General features: G+C 42.3%; 1 protein-coding gene across 15 annotated transcripts in view; it reads right to left on the reverse strand.

The window, feature by feature from the left end:
• Positions 1-26,850, reverse strand: part of LOC124058133 (multiple C2 and transmembrane domain-containing protein 1-like) — a 146,738-nt gene that overhangs the window by 20,113 nt on the left and 99,775 nt on the right. For 13 of the 15 annotated variants that reach the window (XM_046387055.1, XM_046387052.1, XM_046387053.1 and 10 more), the window contains 3 exons: positions 25,802-25,921; positions 17,240-17,356; positions 6,399-6,455 (listed from right to left, as the gene is read on the reverse strand). In XM_046387055.1, the coding sequence (XP_046243011.1) occupies positions 6,399-6,455; positions 17,240-17,356; positions 25,802-25,921 (294 nt within the window). Of the gene's footprint in view, positions 3,230-6,398; positions 6,456-17,239; positions 17,357-25,801; positions 25,922-26,850 lie in introns of all 15 variants that reach the window. The other 2 variants (XM_046387063.1, XM_046387062.1) reach the window with 2 other exon arrangements.

The following is a 26,850-nucleotide window of genomic DNA, read 5'->3' on the forward strand; positions in this document are numbered from 1 at the left end:
GATAAATTACAGTGAGATTTTCTTTTTACAACCCAGAGAAATTAAGGTGAAAGGGTTAAAGAAAACATGTGGATGTTTTACAACTGGGGTCTTATACTTGGCCAATATAACCAGGCTGTAGCCTGTAGATAAGGATAACATTGTTCTCACCAAATACACTGCAGAGATTGTAAACATAAGCACTGCACTAGAAAACACCTTCAACCTTGCAATGCAGAAAAGAGTCATAATTGATTTCTTTTCAGAACTCACCTTTGTTTAGACTTAAAAATAACTGCAGGTGATGGTTGGCTTAAAATTGGACTGATGTGAGACCCACAGTGCAAAATAACAAATAAAAATAAATAAAGTTCAGTTGCAAAAGGTCAGAGTTAAAGTAGAGAGAATTAAAGTAAAACTGTCAAGAGAATGGGGGGAGTCAAAGAATGAATCAGAAATGACAGAAAGCAGAAGACAAAGCAAGAGATATGTATCTGGGGGGAATAGAGATAGTGAGATAAGATCCACCTGATGTATGTGTGTGACAAAGAAGAAAAACAAACAAACAATGCAATGTATTTTGCATAGAGAGACAATACCCCTCCATGCCTCTTTCATCCTCCTTTTTGTTTTCATTCCTCCCTCTATTAGCAAAACATGATTAAAATGCAGTTCCTAGCAGCGTCTCTGCTGAACAACGGAAAAAAGACAGCGAGATGGGAAGAAAAATGAAGCGGAAAAGTCAAAAGCATCTTTTATGGCGTGACGCTTTTCATCCTTCACAGGCAGCAAGAAGAAAAGAACACAGACATTCAAACTTTTTTCTCTTTCCCCAACTCCCTCTCTCTGTCCTATTCTCCTCAGCAGCCATAAAACCCCCTGATACCTGAGGACAACCCCACTGCATCGCAAGCTCAATAGCCTCCCCAGAACAACATTTCAGTCACACTTTTATTCCAGAGCATTGATGCAATTCCCAGTGCTCCCTTTAGTCCAATTACATTATGCCATGTTGCTATCTGAGCGATCGGCACAGTGCCGTGACTGGGACTGAGAGAGGAGTGGCGGGGTTTGGTAAGGTGCTGCAGAGCCCTGTATGCTATCTGGAGAAAAGTCAGAAAACTTGTGCTGTTTTTAACCGTATCTGCACAAAAGACAAAGTGTGTGTCTTATTTAACATTGCAAGGAGCAGAGAGCTTTGGCTCTTGCTTAATGATACAAGGACAAAGAGACAGTAGCTGAGACGGAGACGGGGAGAGAAAGACAAGAGATGGAGAAAAGAGAAACAGCGAGAGAGCATGTTAAAATCACAAGCTGAAAACGACTGTGAGGCCTGGAGGACAAGAAGTGGATATGTGCGCTGAAACCAGCCATTCGCCAGGAGTTATACACTTGCCAGAAAACCACTACTAAACACACATGTGCACAACTGTGTGTCTGTGTGTGTGTGTGTGTGTGTGTGTACATGTATGTGCATGAGTCATGCCCACAGGGAAAGCAGCAGAGGGTAGAATGGCTGTCTCAGCACTACTGATGAGAAGGATAAAGAGATACTGCGGTGCAGGAAGATGGCTGTGTGGCAGGAGAGATGAAGAAACAGAGGCTCATGTATGCTCTGCCGCATGTACACAGCGGACGCATCGATAAGACATCCAAAAGAGGAAAAAAAAAATATGATACATCTCTCATAATACTGATGAAATCAGAGATGCATTCCAACTTCCAACCTTTTGAGACCACTGGTTGGGCTTGACATACATGTCTAAGAGAGCAAGACTGTTTATTGTGTGTCAAGCTAGGTGCACATGAGTCATACAGTCCTAAATCATTCAAAATTATATTTCAATCCCATAAGGCATAACCATAATGTCTAGTGCCCCTATAGGTCAAAGATAATGAAAAAACAATAAATAGGTGACTGACCGCAGTCTCAGATGAAAACATATTTAACTATTAGTTGAATGGCTTAGGGGATGACTCGTTTCAGTATAATTCAAATTTTACAGATCATTGTGTTCAACCTAATAAATAAATTCTGCTTTATATTTACCATCAGCTTTGCATGTGAGGGAGGGGAGGAGAAACCAGGGGAAGGAGATTTTTTTGAAGGTGCATGTGGTGTGTGTGTGTGTGTGTGTGTGTGAGGGAGAGATATAGATAGATAGACAGAAAGAGAGAAGGAGAGGGGGGTGCACCAAGCCGTAAGCCCGTGAGCAGGACATGATTGCAGTGTGTATCTTATCTGTGTCAGGTCCTCCTGAGGCTAGTGGAGCCTAGCTGAGCAGAGCACGAGCGCTTCAGTGACCAGTCAACCGTGTGAGGGTAATCTCCTCACTCTTTCAGTGTGTCTGTCTCTCCCTCTCACTCCCTCTCTTTTTCCAGTAAGCCCCCCCTTTGGGAGGCAGCTGAGCCACTGCACACACACGCAGAATAGTGAGACGCTCACACAAATACACAAACACATTTATGCTCACACTCATACCCATGCAGAGCCTAAAGGTGATGGACTCATGCCAGCTCTGGACAGTGAGCCCACAGGTGAGAGGAGACATCACAGGCTACATTGCACACTGAAGCACCTGCAGCCAGTAGGCTGTAAATAAAGGAATAAGTAGCCTGTTTCTGCTATCTCACATTGTCTCCTGATGTTACCTCAAGCTGTAGTGAAAAGGTCCGTAAAAGCACTACAGGACACATTTCTTTTTGTTTGTTTTTTTTAAAGAGGTGAAGGAGAATAATGCTTTGTGTCGAAGGTGTAGGGGAAGGTTGTGAAATGTCATTGATACTTGGATGTGAATATTTTTCTACTGTCACATAAATGTTGAGGAGTAACAAAACATATACCTCAGAGTTGTAGCAGAGTACTTACAGAGTACCTTGAATTTGTACTGAACTACAGTACTTGAGTAAATGTACTTAGTAAATTTCCACTAAGCTGAGAAACGTCATGAAATGAGCTAATGCTAGCTAGTTCACTTAACGGTAAATATGATTCGGAAGGTTGTAATTGCAAGGTTGTCATTGCAAAAGCAATGGCTGCCATCATCATCCCTTTATCAAACTTTACTAACAGGAAAGTTTCACTTTAGCCTGAGCATATAAATTGCCGTATTGTCACCTCCAAACATGACAAGAGTAACAATTCATGTTCGCCTTGAAAATAAGAGCTTACCTCAAGAGATGTTCGCCAAGGTCGACATCATCCCCTAGTTTTAAAAGCTCTCCAGATCCATGTATGACCTGGTTGACACTAAAAACGGTGATGGCACATAGGCTATGAATAATCAAAAGTCTTTAAAATTCTCTTTGTAAAGATCATTTTCCAAAACAAAACAAAACAAAAATTCACTGGAAACTACATCTCTGATAATATTACAGTAAAATTTTTAAAGATAAAGATAAATAATGAAGTAGTTGAATGGCCGATGATTTCAACTTGACCTCAGTTCAGTTCATTTCTTATTATGAAAAACAGCTTTTCACCATTTACATGGAAGACTCTCAGTGAAGAGGGCTCTGCATGAAGCCATTGTGGTTCTTTTGGACTATTTGAATCCATGAAAACCTTATTTATACAATAAATGTTCTTCTTTGTACGACACTGACATCCCATCATGCAGAATATATGTAAGGTACATTATTTTCAAGCACACAATTTCAATAATTTTCTATGTACTGGATCATTTATGTACTTTAAAAGGGAAAAGGTGCATCTCAAACATTCCACCACATTAAAATGAGATTTATTGAAAGCAGAGGTTAAAAGCTGAAAGAGTGGTTAGATTGCTAACATATTTTATGTGTGTGTGTGTGTGTGTGTGGGCATTAAGAATCAAGCAACATTCCATGTTGAAGGTCAGCACGGGAGGAGGAGGAGAAGAAAAAAAATTAGTCTAACATTCTTCCACCCATGAGCCTGCCTGCTTGGCTTTAAGAACTGAGCCGTCCCCATCAATTAGTCTAGATGCTGGACTCTCATTGAGATTAAGTGACTAATATCAGTGCTTGCTCACAAGAAAGACACTTTTCACGTCTGCCCAACAATCTGTTAAGTCAAAACACATGTGGTGATCCAAAGCAAAAAGCCTGCAAGGGGTCTTCTATGCAATGAAAAACAGGTGCTCTACTTTTTGGCCATGTAATACCCCATTTAGCCTCTGGAGCAAAGGTTATCCAGCTAATAGCTGCCTTGTGGTGCACTGGGAAGAGCTGTGCACATGGCCGGAGTAAACATCTGGGACAGATTGTACATACTTGCAACACATGCTTCAAGTTCAATTAAAATGAGGCCTTGGCATTTTTATTAATCTTTTTTCCCTCTCCTCTCTCTCTGTTTCTCTCTCTCTTCTTACTTCCCCTATACGCCTGTGCCATAAAAAGAGGCCTCCTTTGACCCATCCTTCATACTTACTCATACAATCTGAAGCCGTACCTCATATTCAATGTAAAAGACCTCATATCCAATGTAAAAGACAATTTTGTTAAACTTTGAAACTCCATTTGTTCTGCACTTAACCAGATTGGAGGGAGAGCAAAGGGAAGACACACACACACACACACACACACACACACAGAGAGAGAGAGAGAGAGAGAGAGAGAGAGAGAGAGAGAGAGAGAAAATGAAAGGGGCGGGTGGCTGAGGGAAGGGTAGAAGGAGAGTAGGAGGGGAGAGACATGGAGGCAAAGAAAAAAGAAAAATGCCCCCTTTTCAACTTCCCTACAGCTCAAAAATGAAATGCTAACAGTTGAGGGGAGCAATAGATCAAAATGTATGAAGCCAGAGTTGGTAAATTGTAGCCTTTGTGGCGGCTGTGCTATCCAGCATCCCAGCCCTGTGTGAGCACAGAGAGCAAGGCCCTCTTATGTGGAATAATCAGTTTGGCACCAAATCTGACAGAGGCCGCAGAAGCTGCTGCTGCACCTCATTTCAATATGAAAGTCCAAAATGTATTTCATATAATCTGCAGCTTTTTCAAATGCCTGTATTTTTATTTTTTTCTCTGAGAGGAGGTAGGAAATGCAATGATGGAGGACAGACGTAAAGACGGGGTATAAAAAAAAAAAAAGGTTCAAGGTTGCCTGGTGCATATCTTCAGTCAGCGGCCCCCCTGTACATTTCAGCCTTGGAACTTCACAGCCATGAAACTTTGCATCTGCATCACTGTGGGAGAGGATGTAATGCTCACGTATCTTTGTGTGCTCATCGCACAACTGGCTTCCCCGGCTGACTGATTGTCTGACTTACTGGTGGGATGACTATTTGACCATCTGCACTATACATGTGTTTTTTTAACTCTGTTGTTGGGTTTGCACTTAGGACTCTTCGAAAATGGAAGAGGTTGTAGCAAGGTTGCAGTTGGATAAGTAAATTCAGCATACAGACTTTCCTCGGGCAAAATAATTTTCAAATATCAAATTGCCTGGTCAAAGGCCTTTACAATTACCCTTGCAAACAGCCAGAGCTTTCCTCCGAAAAGATTACCAAAACAGACCATGCAATTTACACATTTTAGCCTACTAACCTTTATATTGCTGGAGTGTGGCTGTAAGGCATCAAGTATCAGCTCAAGTAATTTCAGATTCCAGACTGTTCAGTCAAGGCAGTTCACGGTTTTCGCAGTAAACGGTTTGGACTTCACTTTAAAGCTTCAAGTTGTAATTTTGTCCTTCCTTAACTCTGCATAAGTCTCATCAGAGGGGATTATCAGACAGAAAATCTTTTCATTTGAAGTGTGCCTCACCAAAAAACAGACAGCACAGTGGATAGATAGATCGGTACCATTTCAATTACCAGCCTATAGTGAAACACTGACGTGGTGTTGTACCCTAGCCAGTGGTGTTTGTTTCAGTAGCTGTTCCTTCAGTGTAAACGAGCGGAGGTAGTAAAGCAGCCACCTGTTGTTACCTGATAGTGTTTGGACAAGCCCAGATGCTGTTTTACTGGGACATAAAGGGGCAGTGAATGGACCTAAATAGCTAAGCAAGCACTTTATATGGGTGCATGTTCTCAGGAAGCAGGACTGAAGAACGACGTTAGAAACGTAAATTTGACATGGTGTTATATGAAGGGAAAAATAAGGATAGTGCACCAAACTGCAGTAAAAGACCAAAGCAAAGCCAGCCACAAGAAAGGTTAGCAATGTGCTGTGTGCACACCTACAGAGGAAACTTTTCAAAAGGTTAAAAGGTTGTACAATCTTTGTACATGTGTTTGCGCCTCAGGCAGTGAGAATAACGGAACAGGGGAGGAGATGGGAGGGGAAGATGGAGTCATTTCATTCGTCTGTTTGTGTTTCCGGTATATGAAGAAGTGTCAACCCCTCCTGAGGCAGTGTGTACGTGTGTGTGTGTGTGTGTGTGTGTGTGTGTGTGTGTGTGTGTGTGTGTGTGTGTGTATCCCGGATACAAGACATAATTACCTTGTCATCTTTCTCAAAATCCTCATCCTCGTCCTCCAGCAGGTCCTCCACAGCTTGCTGACAGCCGGAAGAGAGGAAAGAAAAAAAATATTATAAATAAAAAAACAAAATGCAACCGCTATAGTACTGATAAACATTATATAGCACAGGGTTAACATCATCAAAACAGCGAAAGAGGCATGCTAAAGCTGATTGGTTATGCTTAACATCTGGCAAGAGTTTGTTAATGAGTATGGAAAGCATGCAGATAGCACAACTATTAGATTGGTGTGTGCTAATATGTCACGAGCCTCAGAATGATTTAGAATTTAATTTTAGAAACATTCTGTTGTTCAAATGTGTTGACACTTCTGGAAATGTAAGCAAATGCTCTGGCTTTGAATTTCAGCGGGCTGAGGATTAAACTCCATTCATCCAGTCCAATCGCATTGCACAAATGCATCAAAATCTTATACCATTTAGCAAGACGACACATCAAAACTCTTCTTCTTATTCTGAGGATTCAGCTTGGTCTCTTCTGACCTCTTTCACCTTCGCACTTGTCTCTCACCTCTCTTCACTACACATTCATCTATCTATCATCTCGCATCCTCTCACAGCCTGATGTTCCACGAGAAAGGAAAGAAGAAAGCCTGCAGCACAGAGAGCAAGTCACAAAGAACAGCAACTACGTGCTTCACTGGTCCACAACCGATGGAACCGGAGCTGGTGTAGCTCTGAAGCCCCAAGATACCGAGATACATACTGTAGAACACAAGAAAAAATGACACACTAATGTGCACACATGGCTACATATAAGGGTACATATACTGTCCAACCTAACGATGGTACATGCAAATTGTAGCTTTTCCTGTTCAGCAAATGAAATGTAATAGAAAAATACCTCTATGGAAAATGCAGCCTTCCACATTCAGCTCAGACCTCAATGGGAAAAACAACCAAATGCAACAATGTTTTGGCATATATGTATAGTATTTGAGTTGTGTGTCTCTGTGAGCACGCACAAGTTCTCATGTGTAGTCTGACGCCACTGAGGCGAAAACCACAGATCACTGCTGCATCTCTCATCCAACCTCTTTCTGTCATTCACACATCAAAAAGCCACAAGGTCATATTGTTGCTCTGAATTTACATAAACAAACAACCATATCATAAGCCCTACAGCTGTCAACCTCAGCATTCATCTGCTCTCATTGTTGTACTGTGTTACCAAACCCCAACCCCCCAAAACAAACCAATCGCCCAGCCTCAACATCAACACAACCCCCCTAACCACCTCCAGAACAGCGCGAACTAGTTTGGAGAAATCCAAAAATCATTACTTAACAAGACAATAGCTTTTGTCCTTTTTGTTTTTCATTGGAATAAGGGGGGAAACTATGTGGCGGCTGACATAAGCCTCTTATGTAAATGCAGCTTCCCACACAAACAAAGAGGAGTTCAGAACGGCAGAGTTGAGAGGGTAGAGTCAATAGTGTGTGTGCGTGTGTGTGTGAGTGTTCTATCAATAGCTCAGAGTCACTAGGGCAAAGTGTTGTGCATGTATGCATGGCACTCCTTGTTTTAACTGTCTGACTGTGTAGCAACTGGTTATTCCCAGTTCACTGAGACTCCATCAGCGTCTAGACAAATAAGCTTGACTGCTCGCAGTTCACACTCTCGTTACTGATACGAAACACATTCACTACTACAGAATAAAAGAAACCAGAGAGGGAATTCTTGTGCTCAGGCGATGCAGAAGATGTAGACATGATACTGTAAAATGAAAGCCTGCTGGCATAAACAAATGAACTATAACTGTTTATAAAGTCATCATGGTTCCTCCCAAATCCTTTCACCCATGCCAAAATACAAACATAATGGATTGCTCCACACAGAGGCTTTACTAGGGCACGCCTGGCACACGCTCCGAACTTTAAACAAAAGCAATGAGCATGAGCTAGCTGCAGAAGCATGACCTAGAGAGACAGAGAGAATGATAGAGTCGTTTGTCTCCCTCTGCTCTCCGCTCTGCTTTCTCTCCTCTATCGCCGCTGGTTACAGAGAGAAGTCATGTTTCCTGCAATGAGACACAGTGTAAAATTAATAAATAAAAAGACATGGAACGTGTCATCTGCCCTGAAGATTGCCACGGCTAAATGTGTGCACTGAAGCTACTGTCTCAGTAAGGGAGGATATAAATTACCTCAGTGCAGCCAATGAATTCCAAACATCTTTCTTCCTTTCTCCCCCACTCTCTCTATTTGTCTCATTCTTTCTCTCTTTCTAAGACCTGTTTGGTGTATGATATCATTTGTCTGCTTATCCCCCCATTATCATGTTGTTTGAATCACTATCATTACAGCACGGCAGCATCAAAGCCTTGCTGTCGACAGGCTCATGTAGAGCTCACATTGCCTGCAGAGCTGCTCCAGTCAATTCAATATCTGCTGAGGTGGGGATTAACATATTCAGACCTATTCAAATGATACAGGGATGATGCGGGCTACTCTTATAGATTACACTGTGCCCCATAAATACATACAAAGATGGCGATAATATAAAATACACACAAAGAATTGTTGTGAGTACAATGACATTTAGAGTTCAAATGGCTGTGAAACTGTGAATACATCTGTTTGGCCGCACCAAATTGCACCACTAAGGCTGATTTGCAAGAAAGAAGTTTCTATTGCATTGGCTCGGCTCCCAACACAAGCTCTGCTACAGCACTTTCTCTCTTAATGCACTTCCCATCAATGCAGAACACTGTCTGAGAAGGATGAATGGCTGTCCATTAAAATTAAGTAGAAAAAAGCATTATGCTGTCTTCATCATTGGTATTGCCAGGTCATTTTACCAGTTTGTATGTGTGTGTGAGTGCATGCATGTGCAGGAGTGGGAGTGTGAAAGGGTCTGACGGTCAGCGCTGAGTGACATGACACTGTCAGTGACAACATACGGCAATAAACAACTTAGTCTTATTGTATTTTTCCAAAAAATATGAAAAGATAAGAATTTAGTCTTTGTAGCACTAATAATCGTTACAATTGCCTAATCTTGATTTGTGATATGATTCGTATCTTTAAAGAAAATCATTTTACTGTCGTTTAGTGACAGTGAAGTCGGGCCTTTTAATGTAAGTAGGAGGTCTATTTGGCCTGCAATTAAAATCCTTCACATCTATTTATGAAACAGAAAACTTGATTAAATTAAAAATTGCTTGTCATGCAAATACTTTATCTTATGTATAATAACAGTAATATTTAAAATGGTAGCCATGATGTGACTTTATTCAAACTTTTGGAAATAAAGACTTAATGATGGATAGTTTTTCCAAGTGCACATTTCAATTTTTTGATTCTTCAGACAGTTAGATGTAAATCAGGTGCCAGGGTCCATAAAAAAAGAAACATAAATCTTGATTTAAAATGACCCACAGATGTCCAGGCTAAGCACAGAATGACCTCAAACACTGTCTGGAATTCTTCAGCTTATCCTTGTACGACTAGTGCTTTACTCTACGTGGTGACTGATGCTTCACAGCTACAGAGCTGAAACTGTGACACTCCCATGTATTGAATCTACATGTCAGCACCATTCAGGCTTAGAGAGGCAGATCTTTCTCTAACATTTACTGTTGCTCTGTGCCAGCTGAGGTGTACGGTGCTAGCTGGACCGAATTTGAAAACGTCAGGTAAAAAGCGTCCGCCGAGTGTTGGGATCAGATGTTTTCCTGTGCAAGTGAACCTTTGCTGCACAGACTGATTGACAGAGATGCAATGAAAAGTTGTAAGAGTGATAAAAGGGGATAGCAGGAAAAAAGTTACCAAGTGCAAAATTCTGATACCTTATTAATTGCCAAGAAGAATTTGTGGATCCTCCTTTTGCCTCCCCAGGGAGGCACCCATAATGCCTTTCCAGAGACATAGAGGGACCTCATGCTTAGAGGATGGTCTCACGTCTCAGCAGTGTTATGGTCAATGTGATGCTAAAGTTACGATGAAGTTTAAAATCTAACTTGACAAGTCAGGAACAGAAAAATGACTCTGAGTGGCAGGTTGCTACTTTCATGTGTGCACACACACACACACACACACACCCACTGAAGAAAAGTAGACATTTACTCACTGAAGTAGTAGCTACATCACTTTCACCCCTCCTCTGGAATGCCTCTATACTCACCCCTCTCTCTCCCTAGCCGGACTGAGTTCCACTCTCTCCCCTCCTAACCTTCCCAATGACAGCCGCAGGGGGAATTGACGCCGAGGCAGACATCCCGGCGAACATGAAGATATACTTTCTCCTTCTTTTTTCGTCCATTCCTCGATCCCTCCCTCCCTCCATCCTCCTGCTGCTCTTCCTCTTTGATACGTGAGGGGGTTTTAACCTCTCCAGCTGCTGAGGTTTGGCCGACTGGCTGGTTGGGGGATCTCAAGGCCCTACTTGGTATGCACTATCCATGAGCGTGTGTGTGTATGTGTATGTGTGTGCGTGTGTGCGCGTGTGCATATTGCCTACACCACAGTTTCTGCAGACTGGGGGAGGGTTGTGCGTCTGATAAGGACTGCTGGCTGAGCCTGGCTGACCCACACGGGCCCTTCACAAGCTGTCAGAGCCATGGCCCTCAGAGGGGGGCCCTTCCATCTGCACTGCCCCAGCCAGGGCTCACCCAGCAGGGGGCTGGATAGGGTAGACACTGGGGTGCTACCAGAGCTGGAGGGTGGGGGGTGAGGAGGGCGGCTCCATATTCATGAAAGCAATGCCAATCTGCGAGCACTGAAAATGATTGAGCTGTGGGATAATAATGCAAGCATCGCCAGCACATTGTGCATTTCTCATTGCTTATTTGCTGACAAATCAGCAAGTATATTTAGTCAGAGATTCAGCAGCTATCCAGAGGAAATCACAGCTTTATACTCTCCACTGGCATTGTCGAGATTGTTTGCGATAAGACGTTTGTCCTCCGACAGACGATCCTGACTTGTCTTACTGTTTTTCATACTGAGTTGTGGAAAAGTGGGCTACAGTTGGTACTTACTTGATGCGTAATGTATTGCACACCAACATACTCACATCTGTAGGCTTAACCTCAAGGTTTAAAGAAAAAATGCAAACAGCTACAGTGGGAGCACTGTATAGACGAAACAACAACAACAACAACAACAACAGGCACAGACGAAGACACTCTGAGCTGCTGACATTGTTAGCAAAGAGCACAGACAGTTACAAAGGTTCAGTGTGATGAGGGGAGTCAGACAAATGGAGGGAAATGAAGAGAAAGAGACACAACATGATGAAAAGGGAGGCTGGGAGGATTCTGCAGTGGCATTCCTGATGCTCCCGATGCTCCCGTCCCGCTTCAAACTATGCCCGTCGCCTGTCTTTCTGGCTGCCAGCCTGCCATCCTATCTGCCAGTTTAGCAGAGACAGCGAGAGGCAGCGAGAGGAGCAGAGATGAGTGCGGTGATGCCGGGGCGGCACGGGGGAAATCAGTGGGGCACAGGCGCTCCCAGTTAAAAGTGACATGACCTTTTGATTTTGTCACCTGTCACCAACTGCCATGTCTGACTCCGCACTGAGGAGTGCCTGCCATCCACCAATGTTTTCCTCTGCCTCCGTCTCTCTGAATGCCTCTCTGTCTTTTTCTGTCTCCCGCTCCCACTCTATCTCCTTTTCACGTTCTCCTTTTCTTTCCAGAGTTGCGGTTTTATGGGGAAAAAGTGGAGCTGTGACTTTCTGGAGGAGTTGAGGTATAATAGGCAGCGATTCCTCTTTTCCTTCCAGCTTTCTTAATATTTACTCTTCTCTACCTGTGTTGTGCGTGGCTCTTAATGAGGGCAGATGTCAAGGCACGGTGTGTTTAGAGATGCAGACAAGTTTTGGGGGTTTTTTTTAGATGCAAAACCTCAGAGAAAAATACAATAGATAAAAACGGCAATGAAGTCTTGTTCCAGAAATGATCCAGTGTTCTACTAAGATCAGACACTATTACTTTCTTAGAGAAAAATCAGATTATTTTTACACTAATGAACCATACGCTGCTGTCACGTTGAGGGCTTCACAGTCAGCAAAGTAAAGATTAAACTACTACAAGTATAACGACATGGATACAAACAAATAAGAAAATGAGTAGAAAATTTTAGACGATAATTTTATTTTAAAGGATAACTAAGCTCTATCAAGGAGGTTAAACTCTGAAATTCTTTCTGTGAAAATACTAAGTCGGGATGTAGAGTGAGTTGAAAGTAATCAGCTGTAGCTTGCTGTTGGAGGCATGCCTGTAAGTGTGAAGTATTTTCAGGCCAATAAGGTCTTCTCTTCTCTAATGGGCTGGCGGATCCAGTGGGTGAATCTATGTAATGGTCTGAAGCATGGGATAAAGAGGATGGTTCTCCAGTGTCACGAGGCCTAATTGCCCGTCATCCTGTTGCAGAAAGAGACATCACCATGTTCTGTATGTGCCCTCTACAACAGCCTGCACTGAAATTAACACCCTCATAACATCTGGTAAGAGCCTTTCTGGGCCCACAGAACAGCAAGGAGGGATTTCTGTTGGGATGCGTTCTGCTCCTAAAGCTCAACGCCCATCATATACACTCATGCAAGCAGGCGGACACATGAATACACTACTATGAAAAGATACACATGTGTGCACACGCGCCTCGCAGCCTTTTTCTCTTCCAGTGGAGCTGCCTGTCCTCTGGTTGACCGAGCCCAGCCTACTGGCAGCTTCCTCTGCAACAGGCTTGGGATGGATCTAAGGCCCAAACTGTTCCAGGTTTCAAAACAAGATAAAGATGGAGAGGTCATTAAAGTGCTCCTACACAATAGGAGTATCCACGCAAATGCAGAAAGACAGGATGGGTCTTCCTGGATAGAACATGATCAGGTTTGAATGTCAAAGTAAAAGCAGGATCATATTTTGCATATATTCAAAAGCACAGAAGGTCCACTTGGTTTGTTTGCTTCGGTGTGTTACAGCATGACACACAAGTCAGCTAACAGTGTCTAAGAGTCAGGGTTCACAGGTCAGAGTGCTACATGATAAGAGAGGAGGTCGTCGACCTTGCTGGTGCACTGCCTCCTTTAATCACTGCTCTGAGGTGCTTCGACTGCTTAGCAGGTACTGGTCAAGGTTGGGGCGAGGGTAAGGAGCGCTGATCTGGGATCTGTTTGCCAAGCAGCATGTAACCACACAACACTCAGTGACCCTGAGTTGTGAATTACAGCGTGTAGAGAACAGTGTTTGTTTATTTGCTGCGGACAGGGCTATGGACTGTGGTTGTGGTGTAAAAACACAGAAGGGTCCTCACATTGAACCCATCAGGTGAAGCAAGGACCTTCAGTTCATTAGGAAGTCTGTACTCAAGGGTATACTTTTTGTGTTTTCTGATTTTCTACCACCACCCCCCCTCACCCTTTTTCTCTCACTCTTCTGAGTGAGTTCAGCAGAGATTCCTTCGGCATTACCCTCACCCCAGACTGCTGGAAAACCGCAGCGCTCCGGATGCTGACCCTTGCTCGGCTCAGCACAATGCTTTAATTTGGTGTGTTGTTTAAAGTAATTAGAAAGCCTTTTTTCCCTTGTTTTCTTTTCTATTCTTTTTCTGTTCTTTGCCAAGTGCAAGAGGGAAACAGTGAGTCGGTCCATGACTTCAGCTTGATAAAGACTCGGAAGAGGAATCCAAGGGACCGAGAGGGGAAGCAAAGAATACAGATACTGTACGCTCTCGCTGTACCCACTTCCCCCCTGCACCACAGATCTGAAAACAAACAGGGACAGGACTCGGGGGATGCTCTCGTCTAAATGTGTGTGTTAGAGTATGGGCATGTGCAGCACTTGCGCACAAAAATGCCTTAAAATAATAAGTGCCAACAAACCTTACCTTTACTGCATGTATTCATGACTGACAGAAGATAGTAAAATCACAACCCGAAAGAGGCTGAGAGTCGATAATGGAACTAGGAAACAAAGTTCATCACATTTACCAATCTTGAAGCAGTGAGATTGCAATGCCGAGACAAGAGAGACGATGATTGTCAGAGGATCTTCTTTGTGCCGGCTGTGCTGCTCTGTACTGTTCAGCACGACAGTGACAGCAGCAAGAAAGGTTGCATTAACGGTGCTAATCTTTGACATTTAATCCCACGTTCATCAGCTATAGTGTTGCTCAGAATGTCTGCACACACATGCATATGCACGTGCATGTGTGCATATTTACCCAACACAGAAGATAAACATAGATGCACAAATTTCTCCTACAGACACAGACATAACTTTTATCTCTATGTGCACTCATTGCATTTTTTACCACACACATAGCTGTACCACGCATACACACACCTGCAGTGACTCACACATGCAAATGTATGTGTGTGTGTGTGTGTGTGCGTGCATGAATCATAACTTTGGAATAAAAGATAACATAGCAGGCTACATCGGGGGGCAGAACACCACCATCATAACACACACAATATTCAACATTCATGCATCATGCATACACCTGCACACTCATTTATACTACATTTACTGGACTGCTGTCCCATTCTCTTTTGCACTGCATATTTGCCTCTGCTTATCTCACCACGAGCCCCAAACTATCCAGTAGCCAGTATCAGCACTGCCACTCCAATTCACACATATCAAGACCGTCAGACTGTGAGAAGCACAGAACATGCTCACTCAAAGCCATTGCTGATTGTACTCATATTAGAGAGTGGAGACATTTAATTGAAAGAAGGTCAGATATGAAATTTTGCAGCATTGCTCTAATAGCTAACAGGCATCTGTGGCCTTGGTGTTCTATTCAGCCCAACGTCCCAAGCAGATACGTTGTTTGAATTCAACCCCTCAAACCGCACTCTAAAGATGTGGTTCTGAAGCAACTTTCAGAAGAAATAAAGCCCCTTTAACTTGGACTATGCCAAAAAACCAGACCAGACGAGTTACGAGGACTCAAAGAGAAATGAAAAAGTAGATGTTATTGGTTACAGTTGTCAATAAATGATACTGCTTCCATCAAATTAAACTTGTATGCGAAGAAGCTTCCCAGTCTAAATGTGGAAGTACAAATAAATCAAAACTACAGTGTTGTCGTGTTACGAAGACACAGTCGAATATCGAAAAACCTGAAACTAAGACATCCCATGTAAGCACAGTAATAAGTGTCCATATCGCCTCTCGTCTCTGAGCACAGGACAACACTGCAGAACTGAGCAGAACATTATTGTCGTACTAAAAGGCACTTGGCACTTGGCACATAGGAGTATCAGCAATATCAACATGTGTTAATGTTCCAGGCAATTCCTGAGGTACTTGAGACACAATAGTTCCTTTCAAGGAGTAGAGAAAAGCAATTTTGCATGAAGTAGGAGTTACATGTACTTACTCATATGTGAAGTGAGTGGCACATTACTAAAATATGTAACCTCTGTTGCCTCATTTTAATTAGGAAGTGCATGGGAAAAGCATATCATTAAGTCTGGATAAATACAAGCAGCAGGTGGGGGGACAAACCATCATGCCGTGGTTTTGTCTTGAGGCATGTGTGCATATTTTTTTTTTTTGTCAAGCAATGTCGCCATCTACAGGTGAACAGAAATATCCTCTGCAATTTAACTCACTCACAAGTAAAATGTTTTATTCTGTCTGCTTGCATTTGCAAACCTTAACTTGACAGACCATATCCAGTTTAAAGATCTTCATGTCTAGTGTGTAGCACAAAGTACTGTGTAAAAACCAAGTTATTGTCAAGTAATAGAAAACATGTATCTGTCTAAAAGGAGTTGTTTTTTGACGATTTATTGTCAACTTTTTCTCCTGACAAATATTAAAACAGAGGCTTGTAAATGACACAGCTCAGTAATAAAAACTTACCAAAGATCTGTTGTAACTATTGTACAGTTCACATCTAATTCCATTTTTATGTGTAGTATGTCAATGACACACAGCAATGAGATTTGGTTCATTATGAGACTGGATTTAATATCTCCTCCAAATCCAATCTAACACAAAGAATCCTTATGAAGAGATAAATACACACATATAGAAAGCAAGAGACCACGAGAAAAAATCTGTGGTCTGTTAACTGGTTATTTCCAAGTGAGTCTTGGAAAAAAAGGCACTTATTAAAATTAATCACTTCATTGTTCACGCTCACTCCATAGTCCAGCTCTCTCTCTCCCTCGTTTTCACTCTCCACTCTCCAAATGTGCCTGGCCATGATGAAAACATGTCTGTTTCTCCATGACATTGCTTTGACATCGTTTAATTGGTATAAGAGATAAAAATAAATGAATTAAATAAATATACTACCAGGTAAGTGGCGTAACGTAGCTCAAGGTGACAGCCTATTATTTCTCCCTTTTCTTCGCCTCAAAGAAGGTGTTACGAGGCAAAGTGAGAAATGTGAGATTGCCCTGAAAATGCAGCTCCTCAGAGGCAGTTTTTTATTTTAAAAATATTCTGCAGAGTGTTCTAATTTTGGTCAAAGTTTACAAATGGAATTTAATCAAAAGGTCTGTTTGAAATGAGTTTGTCTTATGCTAATCTAGTTGCATTCTAACTCATCTGTACTTCTATACTGATCACATGTGACATTTTTTACAGCAAAAACCATTTGTAGATAGATAGATAGATAGATAGATAGATAGATAGATAGATAGATAGATAGATAGATAGATACTTTATTGATCCCGAGGGAAATTCAAGCCAAAGTTAGTTAGTCTCATATTAAATCATGAAATGCATGTAAATGTGATTAATGTAATAAATAAAACAAGTGCAATGTTGAAATGACACAATGCTGTCTTAATTTAACTCTGCAACGTATGTGGAAAGAAGCTACGAGGCTACTCACCACATCTTGCCTGGTATCCTTCCCCGATGCGATGAGGATGTAGTTCCAGGCCAAAGGCAACAGCAAAGCCAGGGGAATCATATAGAGTTCAAAGTTCCAAACGACAATCACAAAAAGCTGAAAACAGAAGAGAAAGACAAAACCGTCAGCAAAAAGAAAAGTGAGAACAAAAAAAAAGTGTGAACAGTGTGAGCTAAGAGTGTATACACTCAAGACCCCATATTGACCCGCATGAGGCACACTCCTGAGAACGTACGCCGACCATATGTGCAACTGGAATGGACACACATTCAAACGCATTCATATGCAGAATCATAAACACCATGGAACAAAGAGAAAAAATAAGACTGGATCTCAACAAAGGTACAGGCCTGGTGTCAGTGAGCCTAGGTTCAACACCCTGACCCTAAAGGCTCTCTGGGCCTTCAGCTGAAGAGGACGATGAGGAGGATGAGTATGAGCCGTCAGAGCCCCTTTCCTCCTTGCCAATCATCACAGAGGCTGAGGTCATGTACCGTTTTCAGCCACAGCACGTCAAAGCTGACCCTTCCACACTCAGCCCTCACACCCTGGTATCTGACCTCACACACCCCACACCCCGAGTCTCTAACCCTGTCACTCCAAGCCCCAATACCCTCTCTGCTACCCCAAAAGACTCTTATGCCCCATCTCTAACCCTGTCTGCACCCATCTGCCAAAACCATAACCTCAACACCTCCCCTCTCATCCCTAAACAAGAAAAGTACCATCTGAAAATTAACCTTTCCTAAAACCCCGTATTCTGGTTTTGGCAGGGCTCTTTAGCCCCTGACAACAGATTACTGCGGTGGCTGGGAGAAGTTATATGTGGGAAAGTAAAATTGCTAATGATGGAAGCTTGTGTTTTGGGTTTTCTTTTTTCAGAGGCATTGTGTCAATTGTGAGTATGTTGTGTGTCAACTATTTCAAAAAGTTTAACTGGATGAAAGGGGATATCTGGTGGGAATAAAATCTGTCAGAAGCAAATAGAACAAAACAAGATTTATCTTTTCTCTTTATTTCATGTATAATTACCCAAAGATTTTCCATGCTTGTTAAGACCTCAGCAACAATTATAACAAATGGTGAAAATGCAACCTATGCCTAACACTTAATATTTTATAGCAAAACACATTGGTAACACTTTCTATGAAGACCGCATCTGCAGGCATTCATAGTGAATTATAATGCATTCATACTGCTTTACAACTATATTAATAAACACAAAAAATTATTTCTGATGCACTACCTGAACAGTCATAAGACTTTAGGAGTTGTCACCTATCATGGATTTTCACCTATTCATGAAATTTCAAGAGTCTTATGGATGCTCTTGGCTAGTATCAACAAGAGGTTGACTCATGGGGCTAATAATGCCTTATGACTACCACTACAAACTTCAGTAATCACCTGTAGTAAGGACTCAAATAAGCCCCGCCAGTCAACTTCGAGTTTATAACTAGTCATAAGCATCTGGCATATAATTCATTATAAGTCACATTTATAATTTATATGACTGTTTATGTAGTGCATCACAAAGCATAATGTGTGTTTATGAGTGTAGTCATAAAGTATTATGAATGTATTATAAGACAATATGAACGCCTTCTTAGTGCACTATAAATGTGTTCTTCATAGAAAGTGTTACCAACATGTTTATCAAATTCAAAAGTAAAACAAACCCATTATTTCAAATAAGAGCAAAGAAGTTTTGAAATTAATTATGCTCTGCATGGAAATACATCCGTGCTTAATAATCAGTTGTGATGGGAAACTTTTAAGAGTGCTGAAAACTGAGACTTTTATTGCATAAAGCAAATTTATTGGTCTGTGCACCAATTATGATATATCCTGTTTGGCTGAACAACATCAACAAGAGAGAGAAAGCTCAATAATCAACAATCAAATAGTTTAATTTCTGTGTGTGTGTGGGGAAAGAGCAAGAGAAAGGGAGAGAGAGAGAGTGCGAAGGAGAGAGGAGAGAGCGAAAATAAAGCTCTTCATTGTGTTTACAGTCGAAGGTTAATGTGAATATGAGGTTCAACAGCCCCTCAAGAGTGTGTATGCAGGTCTGCTGGAGTCACACTCACACACACACACACTTGCGTGCTGTGCCGTCGGTATTTCATTTCCTTTTCACGCACACCAACACGTGCATCTGAATATCAATGCAAACAACTCTTCATAATAGCAACACAGACAAACAATTACATCTCCTCAACTTTCCCACTTCTCACAAAGAAAAGTTTGAAAGGCTCACACCCAAACTTTCGGACAGAACTATAACTTCATGTAAAATGAACTAACAGACACTGAGTATACAAAGCAAAAAATAAATAAATAAATAAATAAAAATAAAAAATGGGGACATAAATTAAACATCAGAAATGTCCAGTGCATTTGCATAACGCTCACAGCAAAATAAACCTGAATGGCCTTGGTGCAGCAACCTCCCAAAAGGATCGGAAAATCTTTCTCTGTCTCTCTCAGGCTCAACTTCACTTTCTCATATACAAAGAGTCTTTCTCTGATTCAGCTGTGTGGGAGAACTGGAGAAAAACTATTCAATAATTCATATTTGTATACTAATAAGCAACACAACCATTTCCCTTCATACATCACAGAAAAGCTGTTAGGAACGTGTAAGCTCAGCAACGGAAACGCGCATACAGACAAGCACAACAGCACATGCTCACACACATTTTCTCTAAGAAATGTAACCACACTAAAATTATCCATCTTCCTACAAATTATTACAATTTACAAACCTGTATAATCTGTAACATTAATAAGCAAACTGGAATAATCTCTAACCAAACAACGTGCGGTGGAGGTGCAGACACATGACTTCAGTCAAACAAACAAAGGAGTTCACTTGTTTTAAACCTATTCTTGTAGATGCTATAAATAACTGCACACTTACAAACATCTTCATCAGACACACACAGAGCTTCTTTCAAATACTCTGCTATAAATATACCGCACAGCGGGCACGTATTGTACTGTAAAGATATTTAGTTCTGTTTGTCTAATCGCTCATGCTGTCCTTATCACACAACAGACAAATTAATTGCTCCTCTCTGTCCTGATGTTTATATGAAACCTTAAAACCCTCTTTTATGTCTTTTTTTTTTTTTTAAAGAAATCTTGCTTTCTTCTCCATTTGCCTGGGGTCGTATAACCTGTCGTCCCCCTTCATTCCTCCTCCATTTGGTGATAGTAGCTGAGGGCGAAGTTTTGACTGGCAGCTAGAGGAACCGGACACCCAGGCTCAGCAGTGGCCAGCCCTGCCCCGTCTCCATGCCTCCCGGCTGGGTAATAGGGGCCCTGCAGTGCCTGGACCTTTTCACCAGGACTGGGCGATCACAGCCACCCCCCACTGCTCGCTACACCAGATAGCAGGCTCTTCGCCTGGGGAAGAGGGAGCGGGAAGGAGCCTGCTGAGGATGTCAGTGACCGGAGAAAGGAGCAGGACAGAAAAAAAAAGAAAAAAAACCCAAAACAACAAAAACAACGATGAAATCATGCTGGATCGAAGCGGAAAAAAAGCGGGGGGAAATACTTAATGAAGCTCCAGATGTAGTCTATGGGAGCAATTTGTAGATGACTCTGTGTGGCCACACACACATTATGGAGTGGTCGGCGACGGTTCACAGTGAATATGTGAACACACACACACACACACAGAGGGAAGCTCACCATGCTTCACTCTTTCTTTTGTTTAATGCCACTGAATTCTTACCTGTACGTGATCGTCTCTCTCTATATATTTTCCCTTTCACATTATTCAAATAATGCAAACTCTCTAATTTGGTAATGAGAACATGTTAATAAATGTGTAACTTGTTTTTGTATTTGTTACAAACACTAAAATGAGACGTGTACTCTTTCATTCCTTTTCATACTACGTTGCATGAACCAAACTATTATAACCAGTTAGTTTGGTTTATTTTGCCTTCAAAACGACTGGCAGCAGTTTTCCCTTCACCCAGCAAATCTATTTTGTCATAAAACTTCATTCTCCTTTATTTTAAAATGATCTGTGCTTCAACAAGTCTTTAGTGAAATGCACTGAAATTTCTAGGACCAGAACTATTCACTTGTCATAAAACAAAGTCAAATAATTTTTTCCACTGTCAAATCTGCTAAATCATTTCAAATACAGTTTAATACATGTGAACTGGGCAAACCTCACATCTAAGCACAAGCTGAAATTCAAATGAGATATTTAATTAAAAGAGACAATCACAAGCATGAACAAAGTAAATCCATGGCAGTATAATTTGTAATATTTTGGCTAAAATATCAACACACAAAATCAGTAAACAAAACTATTTTGACAGGTCTCTGTAGTTGGATTTAATTACAGTCATAATATTTGATGCTTTCTCTTAGTATTAAGAAATCCCCTGAACGCAAGGAGACGTATTAAAAATGTTAACAAAACAGACAAGTCAAAATGATTTATTCAAGCACTCAGTGTGACACGTTGAGAGTCGTATCTTGCATTATTTGTTTCAAAACACAACCCGCGTCCTTACGGCTCAGAGCCGCGGCACTGTGGGAGGGTAATATTCAGTACTTTGGCTTACATTAACCACACACCAGGCTAACTTTTTCCCTGCTCTGTCTCAGTGGAGTGAAACTGAAGTTTGGATTTCAGAGTTCCCCTTTATCTCTCTTACATCAATTTCCATGCTGGCACTAAGTGTTGCCAGATAGCAACTAGAAAGTCCTGTTAAGTTCAAGGGAACACGAGAGGGAGGGAGACTGTGTCCTGTTTGTGACCGGACCCAACCATCCTTCTGTGGTGCTAGACTGCCCCCTGCTGTATCCCTGCAGAACACAGATCTACAACGCAATTAATGCTGTTCAACCGATAGAAAAGCAGCCTACGTGAATAAAACGGATGTGTCAAAGCCAGTCATTTTGCAAAAACACGGAAAATTAAAAGAAAGCGTCCACCATTAAGGCCACAGTGCTGCGACTGCACGATGTTACTCACAAGAAGTAAGGATGCTCTATCTCTGACTTCTCAACAAAAGGCTTTACACATTTTCTATTGAGTCTCAATCTCTGGTGATTAAACTCTGACTTGGTATTCTCTAGTAGTCATGCCACTATATTTCAACTATCATTCATTTTGCAAATCAGGAGAGCAGTAAAATGTGAAAGTATATCTTTCAAAGCTGTCCCTTGCTGTGGGCAAAGACGAACTCCCGACTTTAAAACTTTTAAAAGTTAGACAAATTCTTTGAAGAGGAGTCAAAGGAGCAATTTAAAGAGACCTGGAGTGGTGTGTACCACTGCCTGCTATGGCGTCTCTGCACTGTGTGTGTGTATCAAACTGCCAGGAAGGCATGTGCAAACACGCACACACTCCAATAGTTGCTTCTGTACCTGTCTTTGCTTTTTTCCCTTTTTTTTATTTCAGCAGGGTGAATTTTTATCTAAATGCAAAGCAGGTGATAGGTGCTCCAGTTTCCTCTAGAAGTAGCTCCCTTGTCTGGGCTCTCTTCCTGATAAGAGTCCTACTTTGCCTGACATAAAAGAGCCCGGTATCATTTCCCCTGCCTCCCCAACAACCCCCAGCTCGCTGCCCTCGCCCTTCCCCGAGCTTCACAAAGCTGCCTCTATTTGCTCCCAATTCAGGGCCCAATTGCAGATAAAGTTACAGCAAATTTGTTTGGAGGAAGAGCTGCTGAGGCCTGCGGTCCCTGGGGCAATAACAGCCTTGTCTTGCAGGGGCCGTGGGGAGAGCTGGCAGCAGCAGGAGAACAGAACCCAACACCGCTCAGCCCCACAATGGCCTCGGCTCTCCGGGAGGGAAAGCAAAGGAAGAGGAGGGGGTGAGGGAGAGATAAAGAGGAACAGGGATGGATGGATGGATGGACGGATGGATGGATAGAAGGGAGAGACACTCGGCTTACAGGTGCGGAGAAAGGAAGCAAGCGCTTAACCCTGAGATAGGGAGATGGAGACACCAAGGCCCACCCACACAAACAGACACACACACTCACACACACACACACACACACTCACACATACATATGCAGACACCACCCATCATGCAGGACAGGAGGTAACTCCAGTCCCGTCCATTGTGCCAACGCCTCAGGCAAAGCTGCCACGGCGGCTGATTCACTGTCGGGATGGGTGTGTGACAGCCGTGTGGGTGTGAGAGACAGAGAAAGGCTTCATTTGAGACTACGTGATATCTCTCTTTCTCTCACATGCACAAAAAAACACACACAACATACACACTAATCACAGCTGGCACTAATGGGCGATGTGTACATGAGGCAGGCGCTGCAGAACTGAGCAGAAGAAGCGTAAGCGACCATAAAGAAAATTTCAAGCAGTTTTATGTAGGGAATGTTGTGAAGTGACGCTGAATGACAAGTACTATAGCATTCTCAAAATCCCACAAACGTATGAACACACTTAAATTCCCCTCTAAGGTCTACTTAGCAGTTAAGAAGTGTGCACATTTGTAAGTTTAGAGACTGCACTGGCCACAACTCCACCTCTGTAGCTACAGCTGTGTTGGAAAGTTAAGTGTAACATCTGTCTAGAAAGACAGCCAGACAGAAACACACGTGCACATGTGAACAGACACACATGCCCGTAATCGCACACAGCCGTACACCTTCACGAACACACCACCTTGGCCAGATGGCCCCCCATAAAAACCCACTTAAAGAGATGAGCGAAGTGATTAAGAGGCCTCTCAAAGTGAGGGAGAAATGAGAGAGGGATGAAGAAATGGAAGAGAAGGGAGGGAGTACCTGTGTAGAGCAGAGGCCTTAAATACTCCGATGCTTTTAGCTAAGTGCATACTCCTACGATAACAGACTCCCAAAAGAGCCAAAGAAGGTGGAGGGGGGAAGAAAAGCACAATGACACCTAAATTTCAGACTTTGTATAAACTATAAAATGTCCTTGGCCTAGATACTCCTTTATCGTCATCTGAATACTTTAAATTTAAGTGAGTACAATGAGAATATGAATAGTTGGCACTGTTACTCAGAAATGGATGTACTATACACTGTTTTCAAAAAGGGTGAAGAGCTACACAAGGTAAGTGTGTGCTGAGGCGGCACTATCCAAGGCTACTTCCTCCCCTCGCTACTCACCCATGTAGACTGCCAGTTCGGAAGTGACCTTGTTTTCTGTGAATCCCTTGACATTTTTTTCGTATGACAGTTTCATTTATTTCTAAAAGATAAGACACGACTGGGCTCGCACACCCAGTTCGGTCCTACATGAGAGAAAACGCATACATAAACACACACGCCAGGCTCGCACATGAGTGCGCTCGCACACACAAGGAGGGAAAATGTTAACTGATCAATACCATGTCTCCTCTGACCCATGTTTTGTGATGACACTGTGACCTGCTGTACCAGCACACACACACAAATACAGCCTTGGCAGAGATGAAAGTGGTGTCAGACAGCCAAATACGGCTAATGTCTATTGTCTGCTGTGGAGACACTTTGTGCCCCAATGGTAAAGGGCTGGGGTGGGGCGGGCCCACCTGTCCTGCAGCTACTTAAGTCAGGACACTAAACCAGACAGGATTAAATGCCTGCTCTGTCATCTTCAGGGTTGGAACCTTCATGCAACCACTCAGCGCCCGGCGGGAGAATGTCTTTTACTGATAGCTCTGCTGTCCAATTACACTTCACCTTTTAATACCAGACACAGATGACAGGAGGGAAAGGAGAGAGTGAGAGAGAGAGAGAGAGAGAGAGGATGAAGAAGAGAGAGAGAGAGACGCTGCCATTTCCAGCGTCTGCAGGAACAGCTTGTCACTCTGCAATAGACTGTCGCTGCATTTCCTCTTTATTTCAATGTCTGAGGGTTTTGTAAAAAGTGCTTAAGCTGCACTACCAAGTATCCACTCATTCCCAGCAACTGAGTGTCAACACAGGCACATGTTGTGCATATAATACATTCACTTGTACATTTGATACAAAGCCAGAAAGGGGATTCATCGAGACTATCATATCAAGATATGTGAGATATGAGAGTGTGTGAGTAACAGTGTGTAGTGTGGGGGTTACACAGTTGTTAATGCACTTATCTTGAGACATCAACAATCTCTCCTGTTAGAGTGTGCAATTATCAGTGGAGGAGCCATACTTTGTTAGCAGAAATGGTCCTACAGCCTCTGTGAACACAGTACTGCACACGCGCAGATGCTAATTGGCACAGATAGTGTGATCAGTAAAACATTTGTGTATTAAAGTAACATAAATAAATACTTTTTGTAGTAATTTGGACCCCTCAGTGTGAGTGGGTTCATTCAGTTTCATTCAAAAGGTGTGAGGCCCAGCTACACTTAAGTATATTTCTGAGATGGTCTTTCACCTAAAACTAAAATTCTTGATTAACCAATTTAATAATAATAATGACACAGCACAATCATCTTTGTGGCAACATAATAAGTTTCAGTTCCTCACGTCTGGTAAATGAGCAAAATTGTATGCGATATGCCACAATTTATGGTACTGTATTTGCGAGTACACTCTGACGTACCACAAAAGCACAGATGCTCCTCTGTGGAGAGTCCCACTCGAAGCAGCTGTTGATGTAGCAGCCTGTGTTGATCAGGAACATGATGCAGCGTCTAACTCTGTTGAAGTTGCGCAACAGCAGCTAAAAAGAAGGTAAAGAACACAGCGTGGTGTTATACACATGACATATCACTCCAGTTTAGTGCAGTGGTAGATAAAGTACATAAACATGGACATTCTGTACTGCGAATTTACAGATGCCTAATGAGACTGATGTGACAGGTCATGTAACTGAGCATAACTGCAAAAAACAATAAAACACTTTCCCATATTAACTGCACATGCATACTCTTTGGAAAGAGTTCAGCAAATAGGAGAATAATTAGCTGTCCACAAACATAAGCACAGCCATTACAGCAAATCTCTGATCTCGAGGTCAGTTTTCCCGCCCTTATGTTTAGTTAATTCATCATAATTTAGTAAGTGAAAATGCTACAGTGTATAATTAGTTAGTTAAAACGACGTGCTGTCGGTAAGTCTGCCAGTCTCTCGTTCTGCCGTCACTTTGGAAAGTTAACTGGAGCAAAGACTCTTGCAACTGGAGAGCTGCAGCTTTGACCTCACTTTGGCTTGAACATTACAACATTACAGCACTGAGGACACCATGAGGACATCTGCGCCTTTCCTTTCTTTAGATTGCTCTATATAGATGTGGATCAGCGTATAGGGCAAACAGCCACTTTAAGTGTGACGAGCTGACTCACACAACTCTCCCAGTGATAAAGTTAAGTAAAATAATAACAATTTCCAGCACACTCCCTGGATTCTCCTCCCTGAGGGCTCTCCATGTATTTGGCCAGACACGAGAGAACTGCCTAACTGCTGTCCTCCCCCTGGGTTGCCAACCATTCAGGGAATAGCGTAACAGCAGTGCAGAACGCCAACCACCCAATCAGGTCACCACCAGGAGAAAGTGCTCCCAAAGGAATAGCTGTCTCTGCAGATCGCTGTTTAAAAAATTCTAGGCCATTATTTTACTCTTTGGGAAATAGTGTGTGTGTGCGCTTGAAT

This window comes from Scatophagus argus, chromosome 4 (assembly GCF_020382885.2).
Source record: "Scatophagus argus isolate fScaArg1 chromosome 4, fScaArg1.pri, whole genome shotgun sequence".
NCBI lineage: Eukaryota > Metazoa > Chordata > Actinopteri > Scatophagidae > Scatophagus > Scatophagus argus.